We start from the raw sequence: 23,228 nt of genomic DNA, 5'->3' as shown, positions 1-23,228 counted from the left end.
AATTTTCTTGTGGGATTGAACATTCAAAAAAAAGGACCAATTCATGGACATGAATATATTCAAAGCTGTCACAGGAGAATGGCATTTCATTCGAGGAAAATAAATGGATGCGAAAATCCTAATAATTCTATTAAAAACTATCTTATCTTACATGATTTTCATTTTTCAAAGCAATCAAATATCACATTTGGCAGACTATTGCGTGAATATTTACTGTGAACTTTCAGGGGAAAAAAACATTCTCAAAATTCTACCTACACTTATTGAATCGAATGCTGCATGTGTTGCAGCTTTGCACTCCATCATGTTTTACCCTTTATGCACCTCTTAAGGCGTGCTTACCTATGACTTACCCGAATTAGCTGCTTCATCATGTTGTCTTTGGTCAGCGTCTTCAGCAACATGAAGACGTTGTTGATCCTCATCTCTGTCACCTCTGTGCATTCAGATCAGTAAATACTTACCCCATCAGAGAAATTAAACTACAGATAGCACTTTGTTGTACTTGTGAGGAAAACATAAATCAGAGGATTGTGAACTCAAAATCATCGTTGGTTTTTTTTCATAACTACTGTATCAGCTATTCAGCATGCAAAGAATAAGACCAATAAAGTGAGAAATTGCATACCCAGAGTAGATAATAAGACCAATAAAGTGAGAAATTGCATACCCAGAGTAGATAATAAGACCAATAACAACAGCACCAAAGGCCACAAAGTACATCCAATCAACCTGTACAGCAAAATTAGCCCTAGAAATGTTAGCACTCTCTACATGCGACTCACATCTAAGTGAAAAAAATAAAGACTGAAGGTTGCCATCATACCTTCTCATGGTAAGCGAAAATGCGAATTAAGACAGCCCACATATCAGAGGTCAGCAAGGACAGATTTAACATAGTGGAACCATTGATCTGTGACAAAATAATAGAAAAATATTTATAAGTTACAATATGGTTTAACACTAACACTACCTGATAGTTAAACCATGTAAGTGATGGAAGAGAGATGCTATAGCCACTAAGACGAGTATAGACCAAGTACTAAGCAAGCAACTTCAAGGATGAAAATTCTTTAACAATGCTAACCTATTATTAAATAATTTGATCCTAGAAATAAACATTAGTCTAAAAATACTAGAGAATTATTCAATTGAAAAAATAATAAAACCAGATAATTACTTCGATTTAATGTGATCACTTTCTTTCAATTGTGATAACAAATATAATTTCAAATTACAAAATCTGCAGAATTTTTTGGAATCCACACCTTAAGCAGCACAGGGACTAAAGAGTAAAACATAAACATGGCCACTGCAAATCCAACAAAAGGAAGCGCCTGAAATCATGTCAATAAAGGGACGTAAGTAACATAAATAATAAATTGGCATGTAGCTACAACATAAACAACTTGATACACAAAACAGATAATGTTAAAATATAAAAAACAAAAGTAGAGAAACATTTGGCACGGGCCAGTTGTGGGTGGGTAAGGGTCTAATATTTACCCCTGATCCCTAGAGAAAGGACTCAATATTCCATTTCAGATGGAAAATAAAAAGCAACCCAGGATTTTAAGGTTCTTGCAAAGGAAAAGACAAGGATAATAAGTATGTAGTCAATCAAACATGTATATCTGAGATAGATAGATACAGCCTCGCAGACATCTTAGCAAAAGTGGAACTTTGTCAATTACTCACTAATAGTTTTTTTTTTTTTTTTTTTTTTTTTTTTTGTGTGTGTGAGAGAGAGAGAGAGAGAGTGTGGGGGGTAGGAGGGAGAGAGCTTACTGCCCCAGCTGACCAGTGAATAGATTTGAGCTCATTGCGCTCAAGTATGCTTCTGTAATATTCATTAAGGCCAAAACAGGAAAATGATAACTATAATGTGCTAAGTGCAATAAATGCATTTGTTTTTTTTTTTTTTTTGGCCTGTCTGAAGTCAAAGGGAAACTTTGATTTCAAAAATATTTATCTCATCCCATCATTATTTTTAATTCTATTAGAAATATGTAACTATAGTAATGCTATAAATAAGAAAAGTTATATCTTTGTAAATATGATAATTAAATAAGAGTATATTCACAAATGACACTCTATAATAATTAAGCAGTATTGCATATTGCCTCAAAATTTAGTCCTTGATGAGAAGACTAAATATACTGAGATAAATTATCACTTTAATAGATAAAAGAGCTTATTTTCAAACATTATCACTAACCTTGTCAATTAAAATAATCAGCTAACAGATACCTTCACTAAATTTTGAGAAGTCCTTGTATTAATTATATGTGACAAGCATGATGTATATGATTTATATACTTCAACTCGAGGAAGTGGCAGAGTGTTGCAAATATATAATTAAAGTTGTAAATAAGGAAGGTTATATAGTTTGATTATGATAATGATAATTAGGTAATTATATATTCTTGTAATTAATTTTTGTATTAATTATTTCTAATATGAATTTATGTTCTATTGTATAGTTTAGACACAAGATTCTATCATATGTCTCATTTTCTCAACAAATTTAGAAACTTTGTTTTAGATTCAAACAAAAATTACCTTTTGCAGTCCATGTGGGACAAAATGCTCAATCTATTTTGACATTTCATAGTTATTTATAAAATTTAAAATTTCAATGCAATATAATTATAAACAGTTTGATTTGTTCAACCACTGAGTAAAGCAATGTTTAAATTTGGCTTAAAGATTGCAACTAGATACTTCAGCTATGCAACTGAATGTAGATGCAAGTATAAGTAAAGTTTGATTATCCAATTAGACACTTTTTTCAGCAATTTTCACAAAAAGTTTGAAGACAGATAAATAAATAGAAATAAAGTAAGCTAAGAAAAATTACTCAACTATAGGATCTTAGTCTACCTTTTATTATATAGCTAATTTCAAGGATACATTTGAATGGCACTGACAATGCCACCAAAGAGACCTAACATTGCCATCAGCTCAACTCTATCAGCATTTTTCACTAGAAACTCCTGTAATTGGAAAGAAATAACAATAACAAATGAATCATGTGAGAGCATCTCAATTAGCCCCAATGTCCCAGATTCAATATGCGTATATGTGCATCTAGTGTACATGGTAAATTGTAAATTGCAATAGTGTTTCAACAAGTGTTAAAAGCAGAAGTGTAATCAGCTTACCTCGCTGACATTGCAGACAGCATACAATGTAGCACCAGCAATAACAAGAAGGTCCCCTGTACGAGGGTTGCTTCCACCTATAGCATGTGCACATACCATGAGAGAACTACCGTACAGAGAAAGGCATATGTTATTAATGACAAATGACAAGATCAAAATGTACACAAAAAAGTTTGAAGAACAAAGATAGTGAGTACGTAACTCTAGTTTTCTAAATGTGTTTGTGTGAGTGTTTATATTTGTTACACCACAAGATATAGGTGTCAATCTCAAACACTTACCAGCTCGGTCACCTGCATGGACATCTGAAAAAATAACCAGGACAAGACCAGCAATGCAAAAAGCTACGCCAGTTATCTTTTTGAATCTATATTTTGTTTTCAAGAAAATCCACGTAAGAAGCATAACACATGGAATGGTCCAGCAGTCAAGCAGCATCACACTTGTTAGTGATGTGTATTGATACGCCTTCACAACTGTTCATTAAATTAGAATTAGCATGTAAATCATCAAAAGTAATATCATGCAACTCAACAGGTGACTTGCTTTAATAGAATGGTCCAACAGTAAATGTACTAGAAAGAAAAAATTGAAGTTATACTGAAGTAATTTATTTGGATTTAGATGACTAAATTTGAGACCAACAGGTTCTCCACAAAATTCTAATTATCCTTTAACCTGCTGCTGCTTGAGCAGATTGAATACAGATATATTAATTTCAATTTTCAACAATATGCTCTCTAAGTAATACTATGTCTCTTCCATAGGAAACACTTACCAAGAAAATTTCCTTCAACATCAACCAATCCAAGAAGTATGTAATAATACCATTTTTCCTGCATCAATACATATAAATTTAATGAAATTATCTTTAAATGTTCAATGCTGAAAAGGAAAACAAAGTAAAAAGAGCATATCATTATATCTTCTAAGGGCAGCACCTTTACACCCTCCTCTGTATGGGTTGGTTCTCTTTTAACATAAAAGAAGTTTATCAATATCATATCTCATGCTAAAAATTAAGAACATCATAACAAAACTACATGTCACACAAGTGTGGTAGTTTATATGTACATACCAGGTTCCCAAAAATATTGTCAAAATTCATAAATAGGTTAGGTGGGATTATCCTAAATTGATGGAACTTTTGAATATTATCATAAGAAATCATTTATCCACAATATACTTTTCAAAACACAAATACAAGGTTCGTCGGCATCTAAGACACCATGCCAAGAACCTCAGGCTCACTACCCTCAACCTGTCTCGTGAAGATCACTCACATCTAGGATTTAGCACATGTCGAACCATCCCCCATAACCTGGTCCAAGCCACAGTGATGGTAAAAGGGAGCTGAGATTATAGAGGGAGCTGATCTAATTACAAAGCCTTTTCTGGAACTACCCCCTGATCCTACCATTTCCTTGTTACAGGGGTAGTTATGTGTGATTACAGGAATGATGCAACAATTGAAAGGGGCAGTTGCAGCAATGGCGTTAGCAGAATGAACACCCACACAGTCCAACACTTATAAATAGAAGAAAGCAACCCCATGCAGGAATGTTTTCAAAACCAATTGCATTACTCTACTAAATATTTCCTGACTTAGCCGTGTGAATGTTTCCTTGTAAACATCCTCCCCAGCCCGTTGAGACATCTTCAACACCCACCTTCAAAAAATTAATCCTCCTGTCTAGAACAGTTTGAGACAAACCAGAAGCACCCTGCAGATCAAATTCCGAAGCAAACCAATGGCTCTACAAAATCGTTGTTTCTTTTTTGTTCCCATCAAGTGTTGTTCATAATGCAAAACCTCTTTATATCATAAAAGTAACACAAAGAACGGGATAATTATAGAGCACACCACCAATATCAAGCCCTGTTTCACCCGATGTTCATCACATCAGTCATCGAATGAAACCACCAGCTTAAAAACATGCACAGATCATTTATAAAAAGTTTCAAACATTCTTTAATTCAATTTCAATCAAAATAAACAAAAACTAAAAAAATAACTGTCTAAGGCACTGCATTATGCACTGCAAGTAAATCAGAGCTAATAGGCAATATGCGTAACAAAGAACATAAAATCATCAAACATAGTGTATAACCTTCAATGCTTCCCTTCTGTATAGAACAATGCTCCCATAGACAATTGCCAAGAACACATAATTGAGAAATGACTGTGAAGTTGGTGCATTAATTCCTGTAACAATACAAGACAAGGACAAAATCAACTTATGAAAGAAGTAAGGAAGAACAGAAAATGTTTTGTGAAATTCATGTTGTAAACAGACCAATAATCCAATAACAGTCAGTCATTAAGCGTGGACTAAGAATTAAGAACAAAAAAAGGAAACATAATAAAGGTGGGAAAAAGGAACGGAAGTTTCAGCAAGACGTAATCAGAAAGCTAGCAAAAAGTATCATCATTTAAAAGGAAAGAATGTCGAAGATGCAGCATAGAAGAGTGCAACCTGACCTTTTTTAGCCAATTCAGAAGACGTGAAACCAGTGGAAGTGATCAGAAGTGAAAGAAATTGTCCCAACCCAAGACCTGTTAATGTTTTTCTGCTCCAAAATTGCTCGAAACTGAGCATCTTCTCCTACGCTCGGAATTTTTATTTTTATTTTTTAAAGTTGCAGTTTTGTGAACACCCTTTAGCAGAAACAATGTTGTTTAGCATTTAAGGAAGTTTGAAAGGACCGAAATTCCTCAAAAGTAAAAGAAGACACACTAAGGAAAATGTGTTTCTCGAGAATCTGTTTCTGTTAAAGAGAGTGAAAAAATCAGAACACAATCTCGTGGAGTCACCAACTTTCAGTTTTATAATCACTTCAAAAACTGCGAAAAATACGGGTTCAAATACATAGTTCCGATACTGGGTCCAAACTAATTATCTTCAATTTTTATTCTTGATCCTCAAAATCAAATTTATTTAACAGTAAAATTGAAAACTCGTATTATCTCAAACAATTTTACTGCATGTCAAATTCAGTGTCACGTTACTGTCAAAAACTATTATAAAATCAATTGATTAAAAAATAGATTATTTAATACCTTAAAAGTTTTAAATTTTACTTTTTGGCATACTGTTTTTTATTTATAAATCTTTAACAATTATTACAAAACGCTTATTATTATTATTATTTAATTGTAAGGGTTCTTTTGAAGCATTGAATTAAAAGATATAATTTGTAATTATAATTTTACCTTCAATTATTGTTATTATTATATTTTTTAAGCAAAATTGTTTATTTCATTCTTAAAAGATACATATATTACCCTACCACTCATTCTATTTTAAAATTATATAATTCATTTCTCTAAAAATTTAAAACGTATTGTAATTTATTTTTTTATTAAAGCATTATTAAAAAAACCATACTCCAATTTTTATTAAATTTTATATGTTGCTTATCATCTAATTCTCATTTGTATGCCATAAGTTTTTAAATTTTGGCAGGTTTTAAATTTTTCATTGAAAGTGTTAAAATTGCAAGTCATCTATATCTTGTATGTTTTTAGTAAAAGTGGTAATTGATAATTATCATATTGTTAATGTTAGCATTTAACGTTGAAATAAACCCTTTAAAACTCTTGCAACTATGATAAATTCTAAAAATATAGAATTTGTTTAAAGAAATTTTAATAAAAAAAATATCAAACAAGTGTTTAACAATGTTTTAACGAAATTTTCAAAATAAATTAAAGTGTGATCCATTCTAATTATTTAGGAAAAATAATTATATAAATTTTAAATAAAAATAAGAGTAATATAATGTATGTATATTTTAAGAAAAATAAATGTACTTAATTCTATTTTTTATATTTACGATGTATAAATAATTATAACATAAAATATCTTTAACTTTAAATTATTTAATATTTTTAATTACTATAATCATGGATAATATTGTGTTAAATTTGAGTTTAAAATGGTTTTTTATTGAAAAAGTAGTAATAGTAATAAAATAGGTAAGAAGAATAATAATAGTAATACAAATATAATATAATAATAATAATTATCAATTATGGTAGGTTAATAACTATGATATTATCAATGAAAGAGAAAGTTAACGTTGATGACATCAATAATAATGATTCTAATTATCTATTAATACCAGTAAATCAACACTAATAGAAGAAATAAAATACGAAATAAAATTAAAACTTATTTAAAGAGTTTTAGATTAAGAAACAAAAATAAATAAATTTTAAGATATTAACTATTAAAATTTTAATTTTAATTACGATAAAAACCTTATAAATATTGTTATTACAATTCTAATTTTCAAGTTTCAATTTTCATGTATAATTTCTTCTACCATACGGATATTAATAATTAACATATTATTATTTAAACTTGTATTCATATTTTATGGTGTTAGAGTTAAAAAGTGTAAAAAAAAATGTTGAAAATTTATTATTTTATATATATATGGGAAAGAATATTCTTATACTAGTGTAAGTTTAAAAACTTTTACATCATTAAATATTTCATTTAACTTAAATCTAACGGTCAGTAAAGTAATAAATCACCCGTTAAATTTAAATTGAATAAAATGCTAAGATTAATGTAGGAGTTTTTAAACTTACACTGATATAAGAAGATCTTACTTCTATATATATATGATTAGTATATTTTTTTTATGCTATTTTTTGTCAAGCTTCTTATATATTTAAATTTTAGTTATTTGATCATTATTATTTTCATGAAGGAAGCACAATACAAAAACAAATAACACATTAGGTTAGTTTTTAGAAATATAAGTATGAATAAATTTAATCTTTACTATTATAGCAAGGTAAATATATTTTTTGACTAGTACAATCGAGGTTAATTTAATAAATCAGCATTATGAGTGAACTGTATCTTTAAGTTTACAAAGTAAAGAAAGTTAAAGCACTTCTAATGGTACTTGACTTTTTTACAGAAATATTATTAAAAAAATAAAAAATTACAGAAATAGAATCAATAACACATTATTTATTGAGATGAACCAAATTATTGTAGCGCAAAATGGTAATTTAGAATTTGGTTCTCCAGGAACCAATTGATTGTTTTGCCTTCTGCAAACCAATTGTTCAAGTGGATGAAACATTTTTGACTGACAAATACAAAGAGACTTTATTAGTGGTAGTTGCACAAGACGGCTACAACAATATAATTCTCATTACTTTTGCTGTGGTTGAAGGTGAAACTAGCAATGCATGGTTCTTTTTTTTTTTTAAACTTAAGAAGGTACGTAACCCCGCAATAGGAGTTATGTCTCATTTTGGGATCATCACGAGGTCATAAGAAGTACATACTCCAGAAATAGAAGTGGTTGGACGGAAAACAATTATGTTCATGTCTATTGCATTAGACACATTGCACAAAACTTTATGCGAAGATTCAAAAATACTGCACTGAAGAAAGATGTCGTCAATATGGATAATTTTAATTTTTTACATACTCCATATTATTATTAATATTTTATACAATTATTTAACTAGTTATATTAATTTAATTTGTAATATTGTTTCCAGCATATGGGATGACTGAACTGAGATTCTTTTACTATTACAACATAGTAAAAGATAATAATCCTGAAGTAGCACAATGGTTGGACAACATCCCAAGCGAAAAATGGACACTGACATAAGACAACGGACGACGCTGGGACACATGACAACAAACTTAGTGGAGTCAATCAATTCGGTCTTGAAGAAAACTAGAAACTTACCAATTTGCTCCATGGTCATGACAACATACACCCGTTGCAATAAGTTTTTCATTGATAAAAGCAAGGAAGTAGATACAATGATTAATGCTCAACATATGTACTCAGAAGTTGCAACTAAAGCAATTCAAGATGCACAGTCAAAGGCGAACACCCATAGAGTCATCACCTTTGACAGAACAAGCACTAGATTTTTAGTCGAAGAAATGTAACATCTGACATAAATTCGACTCGTAGAAAGATTTACAGTACGGTTAAATGAAATGTGGTGTGATTGTGGCAAGTTTCAAAAAGTTCACATCTCATGCTCGCATGTACTTGCTTCATACTTACACACACACCACAACTTTGACATCCACATATCTCCTGTGTATACCTTACAACAAGTTTCTAAAATATATGAAAGTCAATTTGGAGAACTCAGACACAAAGACTATTGGCCAACTTACACAGGCCCAACTTTGTGTCTAAATCCAGAACTGAAAAGAACTTCAAAGGGTCGATCCAAGTCCAATAGGATAATAACAGAGATAGACATTAGAGAACAATAAAGTCGGGCAAAAAATTGTTCTTATTGTCATACCCCTGGTCACACATGGAAGACATGTTTAAACATCGCTTAAACTTCTAGTTCTCACCATTGATTTATGTTGTTGTTATTATTTTAAAATTTTATTAATGTCATTTTTTATTTTATGAATATTATTGCAACTTTTTAAATTTTTAGTATTTGTAATTTATATTAAATATATAATTATATATATAATATATCTACATAATATTATTTTATTATATTTATTAATATTAATAACATATTTTTTTAAATAAATAATTATGTACAAATTTTAATAAATATTAATATCTCAAAATAAATACATAAACTGGTTATTATTTAATAATTTTATTTAATTTTTAAATATATAAAATTAAATAAATTTTTATTATAATTTTTATTTTATATAAATTTAAAATTAAATAAATTATTATTGTAATTTTTTAAAAAATATAATATTAAATAACCAAAAATATAATTTCAGAATATAATATTAATATCATTTAAAAAAAATCAAAATTATATTAATAATATAATAAGAAAAATAAAAATATTATTTATTATCTTAAATATGTAAAATAAATTTTATTTATTATTTTTATTCATTTTCAAATTATATAAAAATATAAATATAGTTTAAATAATAACTTATTTTATTATATATAATTAACAAAATATTTATTTTAATAAAATCTAAATATATTTTAATTAATAATATTTATTTTATTATATTAAAAAAGACAATTCAGAATTCGGTTTTCGGAAACCAAATTCTGAATTGTCATTTTACGCTACAGTAATTCAGTTTATCTCATTAAATAATATGTTGTTATTCTATTCTGTAATTTTTTATTTTTTTAATAATATTTCCGTAAGAAAGTCATGGTACTACTTATATAAGTTTTTTTTTTACTAACTATTATATCAATCTTGTAATAATACAATTTTTGTATATTGTACAATTTTAGCAGTTATTCTATTCAATAATACAACTCTTAAAATTGTATTAAATAAAATATATAGTACATTGTACATGTTAAAAGGGTACAGAAAATATGTTCTTTAGTTAGAGCGTTCGCTTTCAGACTGCACCCGAAGTGACACCCAATGGCGGTGACCACACTTCGATCTCTCTCTCTAAAGCCCCTCAGAAGACAACATGTGTTTGTGTTGAAAGCTTTCTTCATAGCCACCCTCTGCTCTCTCTTCTTCATTCTTGGTTCCAACAGCACCTCTTCTCTTGCCCTGAAAGACCACAACACCTTCAAACAACCCTGCCTCCACCATAATGTCTCTACCCTAGGCCTCAACCAAAATCACTTTTCAAAGCCACTTCGGTTCGAACCCCACCACTTCCTTTCTCTTCCACAAACCCCCCACCACCACTTCTTCCACTACTGTCCTACCAACTTCACCAACTACTGCCCCTGCCATGACCCACATCGAGAAACCCACTTTTTGGATGGAAGAAACTTTCACAAAGAAAGGCATTGCCCCGCATCCAATGAAAGACTTAGATGCTTGATCCCCGCCCCATTTGGCTACCGCAACCCATTCCCGTGGCGTCAGAGCAAAGACACTGCTTGGTTTAATAACGTCCCTTTTCCTAAACTCACTCAATACAAAAAAAGACAGAATTGGGTTAGACTCCAAGGTAACCGCTTTGTGTTCCCTGGAGGTGGCACTTCCTTTGTCAATGGAGTCAAAGGCTATGTTGATGCCATACGACGTGTTGTGCCCCTCAAATCTGGGAAAATCCGAACAGCACTTGATGTTGGGTGTGGGGTACGTTTGTTTGACTTGTATGTTCTTATTGCTTGTTAACTTTGGATGTGCTTTTCTCATTTATTTTGTTCCTTTGCCAAAATAGAAAAGCATTAATTAACAATTTAGGAGGGAAAGTAGAGACGCAGAGATGGATGAGTTTAAGGCAGCATCGATTAATTTTACTTTCAAACTGAATACATAAGCTTTGAGCTTTTGCTCCTTAATGAAGAGAAAACATTGCGAGTCACTGAGCAAATTAATTTAAAGGACCCACTTGAATCGAATATATTTTACGTTTTGGCTATATATCTCAATGCATATTCCTGTAGGTTGCTAGCTTTGGAGCCTCTCTAATGGACTATAACATCTTAACAATGTCAATTGCACCAAAGGATGCACATGAAGCTCAAGTACAGTTTGCTCTTGAAAGGGGACTTCCAGCCATGCTTGGAGTGCTGAGCCGCCATAGACTCCCTTTCCCTTCAAGATCATTTGATATGGCTCATTGTTCCAGATGTCTTGTACCATGGACTGCTTATGGTATGATTGGTATCCCACTTTTGTAAAATAAGATAGTTAAAGTTCTTTGTCAACTGTTAAGATTTCCTCAAAATGGTTAGAGAAGTTATCTTGTCATTAAGAGCAATACAAAAATATGAATTGAATTTTCTTGAGTAAGTTCTTACTTTAGTTACTGAAATTATAAGTGTTGGTATTGTAATCCTTTACTTCATTAAATCTTCTCTTAAGTTCTTGATTTTGTAAAAACCATTTATTCTAGTCTTTATTTTATTTTACTTTTTATATGTTGTTTTATTTTGAAAAGTTTTGTAAAGTCAAGAATTAAAGTATTTACAATTTGAGGGAATTTACTCATTCATTATAGATGGGCTATATCTACTTGAGATTGACCGAGTTTTGCGCCCTGGTGGATATTGGATACTGTCTGGGCCTCCCATAAATTGGAGAAGAAGCTATAGAGGATGGGAAGCTGAACCCATGGTATTGGAAAAAGATCAAAACACTTTAGAAGACCTTGCAAGGAGAATGTGTTGGAAAAAAATTGCCGAGAGAGAACACATTGCAGTATGGCAAAAGCCAACAAATCATATCCACTGCATCCAGAAGTTAAAGACTTGGAAGTCCCTTCAGTTTTGCTCCTCATCTGATGCTGATGCTGATGCTGGTTGGTAAGCTTCCTTACATTATTTCAAACTACATTTGAATTGTGTGGCTACTGGCTAGGAGTGTGATGGAAATCTCACTTCAACTTAGATATGCATTTACCAAAATTTGAGGCTAGAAAGAAAAAAAAATCTTGTTGAATTAAATATAGAGCAAGTAATATGGATGGAATTAATCAGTTTCCAACTTTCCCTTTTTTGTTATCTTTAGAATTTCAAGAATTGCCCGTGGTTTTATATCTATACTAAGTAGACAAGGGATTTTAAACAGGTACACAAGAATGAAAGCATGCATTGTTCCTCTTCCATTTGTTAAAGATATCAACGAAATGGCAGGTGGTGCCCTTGAGAAATGGCCTAAAAGGGTTGCTGCTGCTCCACCTAGAATTAGAAATGAAGGAAATGGCGGAATCACAATTCAAGCTTTTAATGAAGATAATCAGATGTGGAAAAAGAGAGTTTCACATTATGAAGTCATACTCAAGTCCCTTACCAGTGGTAAATATAGAAATGTGATGGATATGAATGCTGGGTTTGGAGGATTTGCAGCTGCAATGGCAAAATATCCAGTATGGGTTATGAATGTTGTTCCCTATGATGCAAAAAACAGCACTCTTGGCATTATCTATGAGCGAGGTCTAATTGGAGCTTACATGGATTGGTATTTGCTCTTTAAAAGAAATTGATATATTGGTAAATTAAAAATCATAATAGATATATTGATAAAAGAAATTGATTAAAACCTTTGTCATTTATATTTTTAACCAGCATTTTTAAGGATTCCTGTGACATTTATCTTGATTTGAAAACATCAATTTTAACCTCACACCTCACGGATTACAGTGCACGCAGAAGAAATGAATGTGTCGTTGCTTTGCTTGCAGGTGTGAACCCTTTTCAACGTACCCTCGAACATATGATCTAATCCATGCCAGTGGTTTATTCAGCTTGTATGCGGACAGGTAAGTTTCATGTTCCCTAATGCATGGGGGTGTTTTAATTTTAAATAGACGTGTTATTTTATTTCTTTCAATTAAAAACTATTTATTAATAAAAAAAAGTTGTATCGGGTTTTGCAGATGTGACATTACTGATATACTTATCGAAATGCATCGGATTATTCGGCCTGGAGGAGGTGTTATCGTTAGAGATGATGTAGATGCAATTGTCAAAGTAGAGAATGTAATAAATCAAATGAAGTGGGATGCCAAAATATTCCACAATGAGGATGGCCCTTTCCACCACCAAAAACTCCTACTCCTTCACAATATTCATTCAATTCCAACCCAATAAGTTTTTGTAACAATCTTTTTCCTTTAATGGTGAAACTCAAAAACATACTATTTCTATGTATTAAAAACATGTTAATTGACTTTAAAAAATAATTGAATAAAAATAAAAACAAATATATATTTATAATTTCACTTAATAAAATTTTATACCATTTATATATTTTTTTGAACTTTCTTATTATATACGTAGGCCAAATATAATTTACTCTATTGAATTTGGACACATATTATAAGATTAAAAAGTAATTGGGAATTTATGAAAATCATGTTTAATCTTAAACACTTGGTAAAGTGGAAGCAGAGAGAGAGAGAGAGAGAGAGAGAGAGAGAGGAGAGGTAGTACTAAATAGGCACACGAGTTAGCGCTTAATTTTGCAAAGTGAGAATATGAAAAAAGAAAAGAAAAAAGCGTTGGTGAGATAAGAATGAGATAGGGTGTGATGTCCATAAGATCTAACATTGCGAGGGTCGGTGGCGTCCATCACCTTCCTCACATCGTATATATATAGCCACGCAATAATAAGAAGACGACGAGAAGAAGAAGAAGAAGAAGATTGACACCCTCTTCAATTCCGCAACCTATCTCGTCGTTGATTGTTCCAGCCATAAGGGTTAGGGTTTCGGTTTGTTGCCATGGATCGTAAGAGAGCAAGGCCTGAAGCTAACTTCAATGGTAATGGCGGCGCCAAGAAATATCGCCCAGGTTAGGGTTTGTCTTTACTCTTCTCTCACTTCTCTTCTCTCTCTCATCCATTGCAAGTAAGCAACAAAGATTCCCCGAATTATATTTATGTGCTAGGTTACATCTAGGAAAGGAGCGTGAGAGCGAATCTCCTCTTTCTTTCTCTCGTTTCTTTTATGTTTGTGCTCGTGCTTTGTGTTTGCTTGCTTACGTGCCATAGATTCTTGAACCTAAACTCTATTGTTGTTAGTTTCTTGACATGGTAGAATTTTCTTTTAGTTTTGTTGTCTGTTTCTTCTTCTTGTTTTACTTTGCTTTGTTACAAGTCATGCTTTCCATTCCTTTACTCTTGCTTCTACGTAACGTCGATCTTTCTTAGATGCACGCCTAATGATTATTAATAATGGACGAAGAAGGTGAGGGAAATCTTGCCAAGTCATAAAAAATGCTTGGGCAAATTCTTTCCCTGTTCTTGGTAAATATTTTTTCAGAAAGGTCTATTGCTTGGATTTTTTCTTCTTTCACCATACAACATGGTTAAATTAGATACAATTTTGTTAATATTTACTTCTTTATAACATCATAAAATTTATGTTCTGTTATTGTAGTGTGTATTAGATGTTAAATTTACATGTTGGAGTATTACGTCGTGCACCTTGCTCTGGAAACACTCGGTATTCATAAATTTAAACGTGCTAATATTGATAAAAAGAAAAAATAAGAAATGGTTATTGGATGTTATCTAAGTTGAATCAAGAAAGATCAATGAAATTTTAACTGAGAGGACTTAATTAATGTTCTGTAACAGAAACGGAGTCCTTTCCAAGTGGTTTAGGAAGCAAATCGAAGCCATGCACAAAGTTTTTCAGGTTCAAATCTTTAACTTATCTAAAATAAAATCTAATGCACTTTGATATATGTATAAATTTCTAATGTTTTAGAAAAATTGTGATACACAATGTCTGCAAGATTAATCCATATGATTTGACTAATCAATTGGGTAGCTAAAGCTGTGATACAGGTTCTACTTCTAATTACGATAACAAGACTATGAACAGAAATTGTTGATTCTCAAGATCAGTTCTATTAAGTTCTTCCTGAGGTTTATATAAATGAAAGCAGTTTCTATGGGATGCAAAACTTGATCTATTTATTTGCTTGTATACAATTTTCTACAATCCTTCAAAGTAAAGAAGTCTGATGCAGATCACTGAAATGGCTAGAGCAGTACATGGTTTAGACATGTTCTTTCAATAGATCAAAACATAAGTGAATTGATGCTTAAAGCATTGATAATATTCTTCATTCTCAGATATGTCTGGAAATCTTGAAATTATGTGGCATTCAAAAGATCTTCTTGATATGGTATTTTGTTCTGAACGTTGACTATATTGCTTTTCTTGTATGTGCTGTTGATTTGCCTGTTATTTGTATTGTATTTATTGTTTGTTTAACTTGAGGTCTGAGGATTTCTGTTTGGTGCTGAGAGCCTCAATTTGAAAATTAACTATAGCTTGGAGAGCAATGCCTAGTTTTAATGAGAGTATATTACAATTGGAATCAGCTGAAGGCTATTATTACTCCAACACCAAAGACAAGTACAAAACATCACAGTGTGTGTAATCATAGAATGGCCAATAGTGTTTAACAAAGGTCTTAGTGGTACTTTGAAAATACTGAAATTCTTTACTTTAGTCTGATTTAATGATTCTGATTATAGTTGTTAATCTCGGTTAGCGGGACCCTCAAAACACTGTCGCTGGATAGCACATAGCGGGATTGCCGCTATTTTAAAGTTTTTCATATGGATATAAAGTATATAAATATATAGATAATTATGTATATAATAATGCTAAACAAATATGCATAAATAGCATAACATAACAAAGGTAGGACTGTAGAATCACAGAATAGAGAGAAGAAAGAGAGTGGCTTTTGTTAAAGAAGTCATCCTAAATGAGTGACTCTGCTGGATTGGAGATTGTTGCAAAGCAGAAACGATATATAAATGGGAGGAGGGAGTGTCGACCAGAGAAGGGGGAGAAGAAAAACAGTGTAGGAAAAGTGGGGTTTCGTCATGTGTCTCTAGTTGCAAAGCAGAAGAGCAATAGAGATGAGAGGAAGCGGTGTCGAAGAGATAAAGAAAGAAAAAAACTCAGGGAAAAGTGGGGTTAGGTCTGAAAACAGAAAAGACCATTTTGCCCTTAAAAAAATCTAAAGATTGTGTCATTATAAGGGCAAAAAGGGAAATCAGCTTAATACTTCAATATAAAAAGACATTTTTACCCTTAAAAAAATCCTAAAATTCTTATACTTTGAGGGTAGAAAAGGAAAGTTAATATCTTTCCCTGTGATGGCACTTATTGCACCGCTAAAGGCTGCCATTTGGGCTGCAAATACAGCTGCCACTGGTCGCAATGGCCACAACAGCAAAAATGCACCGCTATACCAGATCTGTAGCGGTCGAAGGCCGCTCAGCCACGCACCACTGCTATCGCGCCGCAATCGCGCACTATTGACAACTATGATTCTGATTTCTGCTAAAGCCTGATAGGACCACTAGCTTGTAGTCCTGTTAATAATGAATATACTTATTATTCCATGGGTGACTCGAGTGATATCTTAGAATCTTTCCACACATGTAGATACTCTATCGGTTTGGATCTACTAGCAGAATACAAGTGTGGAAAAATAACTATGAAAAATTTGATCAGCTTGCCACAAAATTCATCTTTTCAGACTACATTTTTTTTGGGACCAGAAATTGTGTATATTTGTACCTATTCATGTTATCCAGAATAGTCTTTCCAAATACCATGGTGTCTTTTAAACTCCATTATTCTTTTCTTTGGCAAATATTCCTTATTACTATGCCAAATAGGATTTCAAGTGTCACTACTAGGTTAAGGTTGCAGCTTTAGATTTCCCATTAACTTAGCTTCAACATTGTTCATGGCTGTATATTAGCTTTGCCTTTGCCACCTATTTACTCTAAATACTACAACCACCACTAAGCTTTATCTCACTAGGTAAAGTTAGTTACATGGATTGCACCATGCTATTAAGCTTGGTCAAAAACTAAATTTTTAAAAATTTGTTTACTCAGAAGGTCTCTTTTAATAACTTCGTTTAAAGTTTTTTTTGTGTCTCTCGATTCTTCTTTATCGGATTAAGAGTCATGCAATACACTATCTTTACTGACACTTCCAAAGTTCTTCTTTTTCACATGATCCAATTATCTTAAACAATTTTTAGTCATCTTTTTCACTATAAGTGTTACTCCAATATTTTCTCGCATACTCATTTTGTATTGTGTCTTTTTTTGTGTATATACTCATCCACTTTAACATTTTCATTTTTGTCACTCTTACCTTTTCCTTATGTTGTGCCTTTAAGGTCCAACATTCACTATTATAGCTGATCGTATTGGAGTACGATAAAACTTTTTTTTCAACTTGATAGGTACTTTACAGTTATAGATAACTTATAATGTACTCTAAATTCTAATTGATCAAAGTTCTTCCTCATGCTTAGTTTTCTGTTTTAGTAACATATTTGTGTTGTCAATTTATGATGATGTAATTTTACCTTTATATTTAAAGGCCTCTTCAAATCACCACTTACAGCTATGTAATGTGTATTAAATTATGACAATGGACTGATTTTGTAGTGTATTCTTGCATGCTAGAATAATGACATCTTTTTTTAGGGAAAAAAAACAAGTTACTACTTCATGTCTCTATATATAAAATTTAATATAAAGATCTAATCAGTTCCTTTTGTCTTTTTCATTTTTTATGAAGTGTATCCACTCTCCAGCTCATGATAATGATGCATTGAAAATCTTCTGTACTCTAGGTGAAACAAATCATGCTTAGGCTTCTACCTAATGAGGTTTTTGTGATTTTATTAATGTTCTCCATGTTACATAGGGTGCCATCTTACTCAGACAATAACTAAGCCTTGGTCTTTGTGTTGATCAATTGATGCCATTGGGTTTGATCAAATCCAAAATTTTTTATCTTCTATATTTGATCCATGTTGTCTTTTGGTCTCTGCTGGTCTTCTCCTCTTCTCACTTGACCAAGTTACCTTAGTTCCATTATTTATCGGAAGATGCCAATCCAATGTTCTCCTGTATACATTCTTTGTAATGCTGTTATTTCTTTCTTGTATATGCTTTCTAATCTGCCATGTTGCTGTCATATATACAACACTTAATGTTTACTCTTGTTGGCATTTTGCTACTAAACACTCATCATCTTAGAGCATTGCTGGTCTAAGATGCAGTGAATCTCTCATCCTAGTAAGACTGATAATGAAATGTTGTAAAATACAACTTTGATTGAACTGATGTTTTTTAAGAGTTTTTTTTTGGGGGGGTTTTATTTAATGATTTTTTTAATTCAATTCCAGTCAAAATGATTAAGATTTGCTGCTGCTGCTGTTGTTGTTATTATTATTATTATTATTTTGGGTTTAATTTTTCTCAATAACTACATGTTGAAGGCCATTTCTTTGTAACTGTCTATTTCCTGATTGAAAATGTGGATAAAATGTTTATAATCGTTGTGTCCATGCTCAAATTTTGAATTGTCCTAAGACAGTTTGAAGTTGTTAAGGTGAATGCATGTTATGTTTTTTAAGGTTTTAAGGATTTCATGGTAACAATAAAAATGATAGGATATGATAAACTTATGCTATCATGTTCATTAGGTCAATAGTTATCTTGAGGGGGAGATTGTTTAAGGTTCATTTGGGTAAGTAGCTTAATTCATTAAGCACTTATTCCATAGATATTTTCATGTGAGAGCTTATGATGTGAATTTGATTATGAAATTTACTGAAATAGCTACAAAGAACTTATTTTGATGAGTTGTATTAAAAAACTTATTGAACAAAGCTTATGAGAGTTATAAGCTATTTATAAGTTCTTCAGAACACATCCTTAAAATTCAAAAACGTGTGTAGAGAATTATTTTCAACGTCACTTCACTTCATTAAACTTTTTTGTTTCACCATTACCATAGTTGTTGCTACCACCACTGTCACAACTATCATTTATGATCATCACAACCATGGTTGCTGCCATGTTCTATATCACAATTGTTGTTGTCACCATAACTACTATCACCACTGTGACTATCACCATTGCTACCATTAGTGTCACTACTTCCACCATCGCGACACTTAATGCTATCATTGCCACTGTTATTATTACTACTACCATCAGCATCACTTAAATGCGACCAGTACCATAATTGTCTCTACTGCCATTGGTGTCAGCACAAGTAATCATCATTATTGCCACCTCTTGCACAATTGTCATAGTTGACTTATTTGTGATGACACTCCATGTGCATAAATTGTGTAATTGTAACACGGATCATAAGAACCTATTCAAAATACAAAATTATGGTAAAACACATATATATGCGTAAGAAATAAGTATAATAAGTTAAAGTAACCTTAAATTACTAATAGGGAAGAACTGAGTATAACAATTCCAAATTCAAAATCTCCTCCAACAGTTGTGGTCTACTTTCAGCTCTAGCAGCACAAGAACCCCCATTATCCTTTCTAGATGCTCCTTTGCCACCTAAAAACACTATAAAAAACTAAAACAAATAAGAGGAATAGAAACTAGTGGAGAGCAGGAATTAGAATTCAAGGTTCCAAAAATGTACCAACTGAACCAAAACTAGTAATTGAAACCACAAGAAAAAAAAAAAAAAAAAACCAAGTGTTTTCACCATTACCACACTTGTACTATGGTCACCACTGTTGCTATTGCAATTTCTATAACCTTTGTCATTCCACCTACACTACTATAACTAACTATTATTGTACTATTGTCACCATTGCTTTCAACGCTGTCACCATTACTATGCAACTGTAATCCCTACTACTGCAATAACTTTTTATAAGGGTAATTTGTCATTTGTGTATAATTTAATTATTATCCATTAAGATATATTGTGTGTACTCAACACAAGTTAGGACAAAAGCTTGTTCTGCTCATATGCTTTCCTACGCCTCTTATCCTATTGTCTTGTCACATCTATCCTTATCTTATCGTGATTACCAAACGAACCCTAAGTCTCTTGTAATTACTTGAAGGTCCTTGTAGCCAAAAGAATACTGTATGGTGATTATGGTCTATGTTATTTGACAAACTGTTGCTTGGTGCATTTTGTGAATTAGATAATCATGCCATTATCTATTTCATACGATTGATTGTAATTGTAGTTGCTAGTCAATGCCATTAAAGCATCCATCAAATTGGTTTTTATCTGTGTTCAAAAGTAAGTTTATACAGATTTATTTTCTCTTGGAGCTGTAATGCACTTTTGGATTGTCATGTTCTCTGTTGTTATCAGTGACACTCAAATCTCTCATTTATGCCATGTTGCTTGTACTAAATTATTGTGTAGCCATGCACTATACTCTCATTTTTTGGTGTACTGTATTGGTCTGGACCTTCTTTTTCCCCTGTATTATAATATTCTGTCATTTATAATTCAGTATTGTTTGTTACTTTGGTCATCAGTCATTGTGATTTCTGTTAAAAGATTACCACATAATGTTCTATCGAATTTACTTAACCAGAGGACAATATTTTCAGATTATGGAATTTTTTAATTCCTTTGAATATTTTTGGGATTTATTCAACCAATTAAAAAAAAAGTAATGGAAAAGTTTTGTAAGGGAAAGCATTCTTGTAATGTTTTAAAGGATAATCATCTTAAACAGTGCAAGCTTGGTGTTTTTTTATTTTTTTGGCTAAGTTTCAGTTTCATACCTGAATAGATTGCATTTACATTTTTCTGAGATCCGCCCTTATCTGTATATTTTTTGTAATGTTAATAGTTGGTTAATGTTATTCTGATGTCATCTGCTTCTATCTATTATGCAGCACCTCTGGCTGTCCATTTGGTGAAGGGTGCCACTTCCTGCATTATGTTCCCGGTGGTCTCAAAGTTGTCTCTCAGATGATCAGTGTTGGTGGCAATCCTACTGTTCCTCAAGTTGGTAGAAATTCTGTTCCTCCATCCTTCCCAGATGGGTCTTCTCCGCCAGTCGTTAAAACCCGATTGTGCAACAAGTTTAACACGGCTGAAGGTTGCAAATTTGGTGACAAATGTCACTTTGCCCACGGTGAATGGGAGCTTGGCAGGCCTACTGCCCCTGCATATGAAGATCCACGTGTCTTGGGGCAAATGCAAAGCAGCAGGGTTGGTGGGCGAGTTGAGCCTCCACTTGCAACCCATGGAGTAGCTGCTAGCTTTGGAGCCTCCGCTACTGCAAAAATTAGTATCAATGCTTCGTTAGCTGGAGCTGTCATTGGAAAAAATGGTGTCAACTCTAAGCAAATATGTCGTGTAACAGGAGCTAAACTTTCCATAAGGGATCATGACTCGGATCCTAACCTTAGAAACATTGAGCTTGAGGGAAGTTTTGATCAGATCAAACAAGCCAGTGCCATGGTTCATGAACTTATTCTAAATGTTAGTTCTGTCTCGGGGCCTTCAACGAAAAACATGACTACACAGACTTCTGCACCGGCTAATAACAACTACAAGACTAAGCTGTGTGAAAACTTTGCTAAAGGTTCCTGCACTTTTGGGGAAAGGTGCCACTTTGCGCATGGAACAGGTGAATTGCGCAAGCCATAGGCTTATAATTTAGTTTATGTGATTTTAGTGAGGATTGAATTGTGCAGAATTTTCTAGTTTTTGAAATTTTTGTCAATCAGCTTCTAATTTGTCACATGGTAACTAATGGTGAGTCTTATATCAGTTTCTAAAATTCAGTTGCCTTCCGCTATCACCGTATTTATTTATTATTTCGTGTATTGAAATTGGCGGGCAAGGACGAGCTTTCAATTATATTTTGTAGTTTTTGTTATGTTTTGGCATTAAGCTTGCAGAAAAAATTTAAGTGATCATCCTATACTCTTTTAAACGTTGCATTTGATTGTTGCTCTGGGGAAACAAATTTCCATATTAAAATTTTAGGGGAGATGTGTTTTACAAAAACCCATATAATTATGTAATCTGAATTAATTTGCGATGTTGATCATGATGTGAGAACACGAAAACATGACAGCTTGCTGTGTCCCATCGGAGGAGGCAAACAGTTCTTGAGATCTTAAATTAATGCTTGGAATCTTCATATTCCTGGACATGTATATGACTCCTAAAGTGAATGATTTGGTTACATGGCATGACATTTGGCAGCAGCACAGCCAAGAGATCGAAAATGATGCAATATTGCATTAATTGCCAGGATGGTACACTATAATACGAAACCTTTATCATGTCTGCTTAGTTGGCTATCAAATACGATAAATGCTGATAATATGTTTTTATTTTTAAATAAATTGTGGAAATCATATTAAAAAAATTATGTAGAATAAAATGTAAACACTCAATATTTGATAGAAGGTGAAATTTGGCATCCCCGCTCGACATTACGAGCCCCACCTAGCTGCATATTTCATCTTTCAGTCACAGGAGCAAGCAAGGCCTACCTGATATGAACATACTAGGACAAGAGACACGATTATTCAATATTGTCGTTACATGTTAGAGTGCTGTTTCAATTTATGTACAAATTTTTTATACAAAGGAGGGGGATTTCTAACAAAATAGTTTTTAAATATAAGATTGATTATAATTTTATTTTAAATATGGAAAGTGCCAAAATGGTCCCATAATGAACCCAGAGCGTATTACTGGGTGTGGAGGATAAAAGTAATTTAGATAATTTTTCTGTTGCTCTTTGCCAGGAGATCCCCCATCACACCCTCTTACGTAGTTTGCCTCATTTCCATCTTTGATTCGTGGCGAAAAATGT

General features: G+C 32.3%; 3 protein-coding genes across 6 annotated transcripts; 2 read left to right on the top strand and 1 right to left on the bottom strand.

Moving 5' to 3' along the window:
- Nucleotides 1–342: 342 nt before the first annotated feature.
- LOC113871953 (solute carrier family 35 member F1-like) lies at nt 343–5,781 on the bottom strand. The gene is made up of 11 exons (XM_027509046.1): nt 5,647–5,781; nt 5,276–5,370; nt 3,943–4,000; nt 3,446–3,640; nt 3,165–3,241; nt 2,914–2,996; nt 1,789–1,840; nt 1,269–1,337; nt 827–913; nt 671–732; nt 343–436 (listed from the first exon to the last, which is right to left on the bottom strand). Exons 1-11 carry the CDS (start codon nt 5,762–5,764, stop codon nt 343–345), a joined length of 990 nt encoding a protein of 329 aa, XP_027364847.1. The 5' UTR covers nt 5,765–5,781.
- A 4,770-nt stretch (nt 5,782–10,551) lies between these two features.
- LOC113871952 (probable methyltransferase PMT19) lies at nt 10,552–13,688 on the top strand. Its single transcript, XM_027509045.1, has 6 exons — nt 10,552–11,229; nt 11,541–11,751; nt 12,098–12,401; nt 12,667–13,056; nt 13,280–13,357; nt 13,475–13,688. The coding sequence occupies exons 1-6, from the start codon at nt 10,552–10,554 to the stop codon at nt 13,686–13,688; spliced, it is 1,875 nt and encodes a 624-aa protein (XP_027364846.1).
- Nucleotides 13,689–14,061: 373 nt separating this feature from the next.
- Nucleotides 14,062–22,410, top strand: LOC113871417 (zinc finger CCCH domain-containing protein 14-like). Of its 4 annotated transcripts, XM_027508513.1 has the most exons (4): nt 14,240–14,390; nt 15,178–15,238; nt 21,286–21,435; nt 21,601–22,286. In XM_027508513.1, the coding sequence occupies exons 1-4, from the start codon at nt 14,321–14,323 to the stop codon at nt 22,043–22,045; spliced, it is 726 nt and encodes a 241-aa protein (XP_027364314.1). In that variant the 5' UTR covers nt 14,240–14,320; the 3' UTR covers nt 22,046–22,286. The 4 variants fall into 4 exon arrangements, with proteins under 4 accessions (XP_027364313.1, XP_027364317.1, XP_027364316.1 ...); XM_027508512.1 differs by having other exon boundaries at nt 14,062–14,390; nt 21,286–22,410; XM_027508515.1 differs by having other exon boundaries at nt 14,223–14,390; nt 15,178–15,734; nt 21,286–22,278.
- The last annotated feature ends 818 nt before the right edge of the window (nt 22,411–23,228 follow it).

Source organism: Abrus precatorius, unplaced genomic scaffold (genome assembly GCF_003935025.1).
Source record: "Abrus precatorius isolate BTA unplaced genomic scaffold, Abrus_2018 Scaffold7, whole genome shotgun sequence".
Classification (NCBI taxonomy): Eukaryota; Viridiplantae; Streptophyta; class Magnoliopsida; order Fabales; family Fabaceae; genus Abrus; species Abrus precatorius.
The sequence above is the reverse complement of the archived record's forward strand: the minus strand, read 5'-3'. Positions and strand labels throughout refer to the sequence as shown.

Bases quoted from the DNA above. Each gene is read 5' to 3' on its own strand.
- LOC113871953 (XM_027509046.1), bottom strand. From the start codon at position 5,764: ATGCTCAGTTTCGAGCAATTTTGGAGCAGAAAAACATTAACAGGTCTT. The intron at 5,371-5,646 runs GTCAGGTTGCAC...GTATTGTTACAG, and splicing joins TTCTGAATTGGCTAAAAAAG to GAATTAATGCACCAACTTCA. The intron at 914-1,268 runs GTGTGGATTCCA...ATTTTGTCACAG, and splicing joins TAGTCCCTGTGCTGCTTAAG to ATCAATGGTTCCACTATGTT.
- LOC113871952 (XM_027509045.1), top strand. From the start codon at position 10,552: ATGGCGGTGACCACACTTCGATCTCTCTCTCTAAAGCCCCTCAGAAGA. The intron at 11,230-11,540 runs GTACGTTTGTTT...ATATTCCTGTAG, and splicing joins CACTTGATGTTGGGTGTGGG to GTTGCTAGCTTTGGAGCCTC. The intron at 13,057-13,279 runs GTATTTGCTCTT...CTTTGCTTGCAG, and splicing joins ATTGGAGCTTACATGGATTG to GTGTGAACCCTTTTCAACGT.
- LOC113871417 (XM_027508512.1), top strand. From the start codon at position 14,321: ATGGATCGTAAGAGAGCAAGGCCTGAAGCTAACTTCAATGGTAATGGC. The intron at 14,391-15,177 runs GTTAGGGTTTGT...GTTCTGTAACAG, and splicing joins CGCCAAGAAATATCGCCCAG to AAACGGAGTCCTTTCCAAGT. The intron at 15,239-21,285 runs GTTCAAATCTTT...TCTATTATGCAG, and splicing joins CCATGCACAAAGTTTTTCAG to CACCTCTGGCTGTCCATTTG.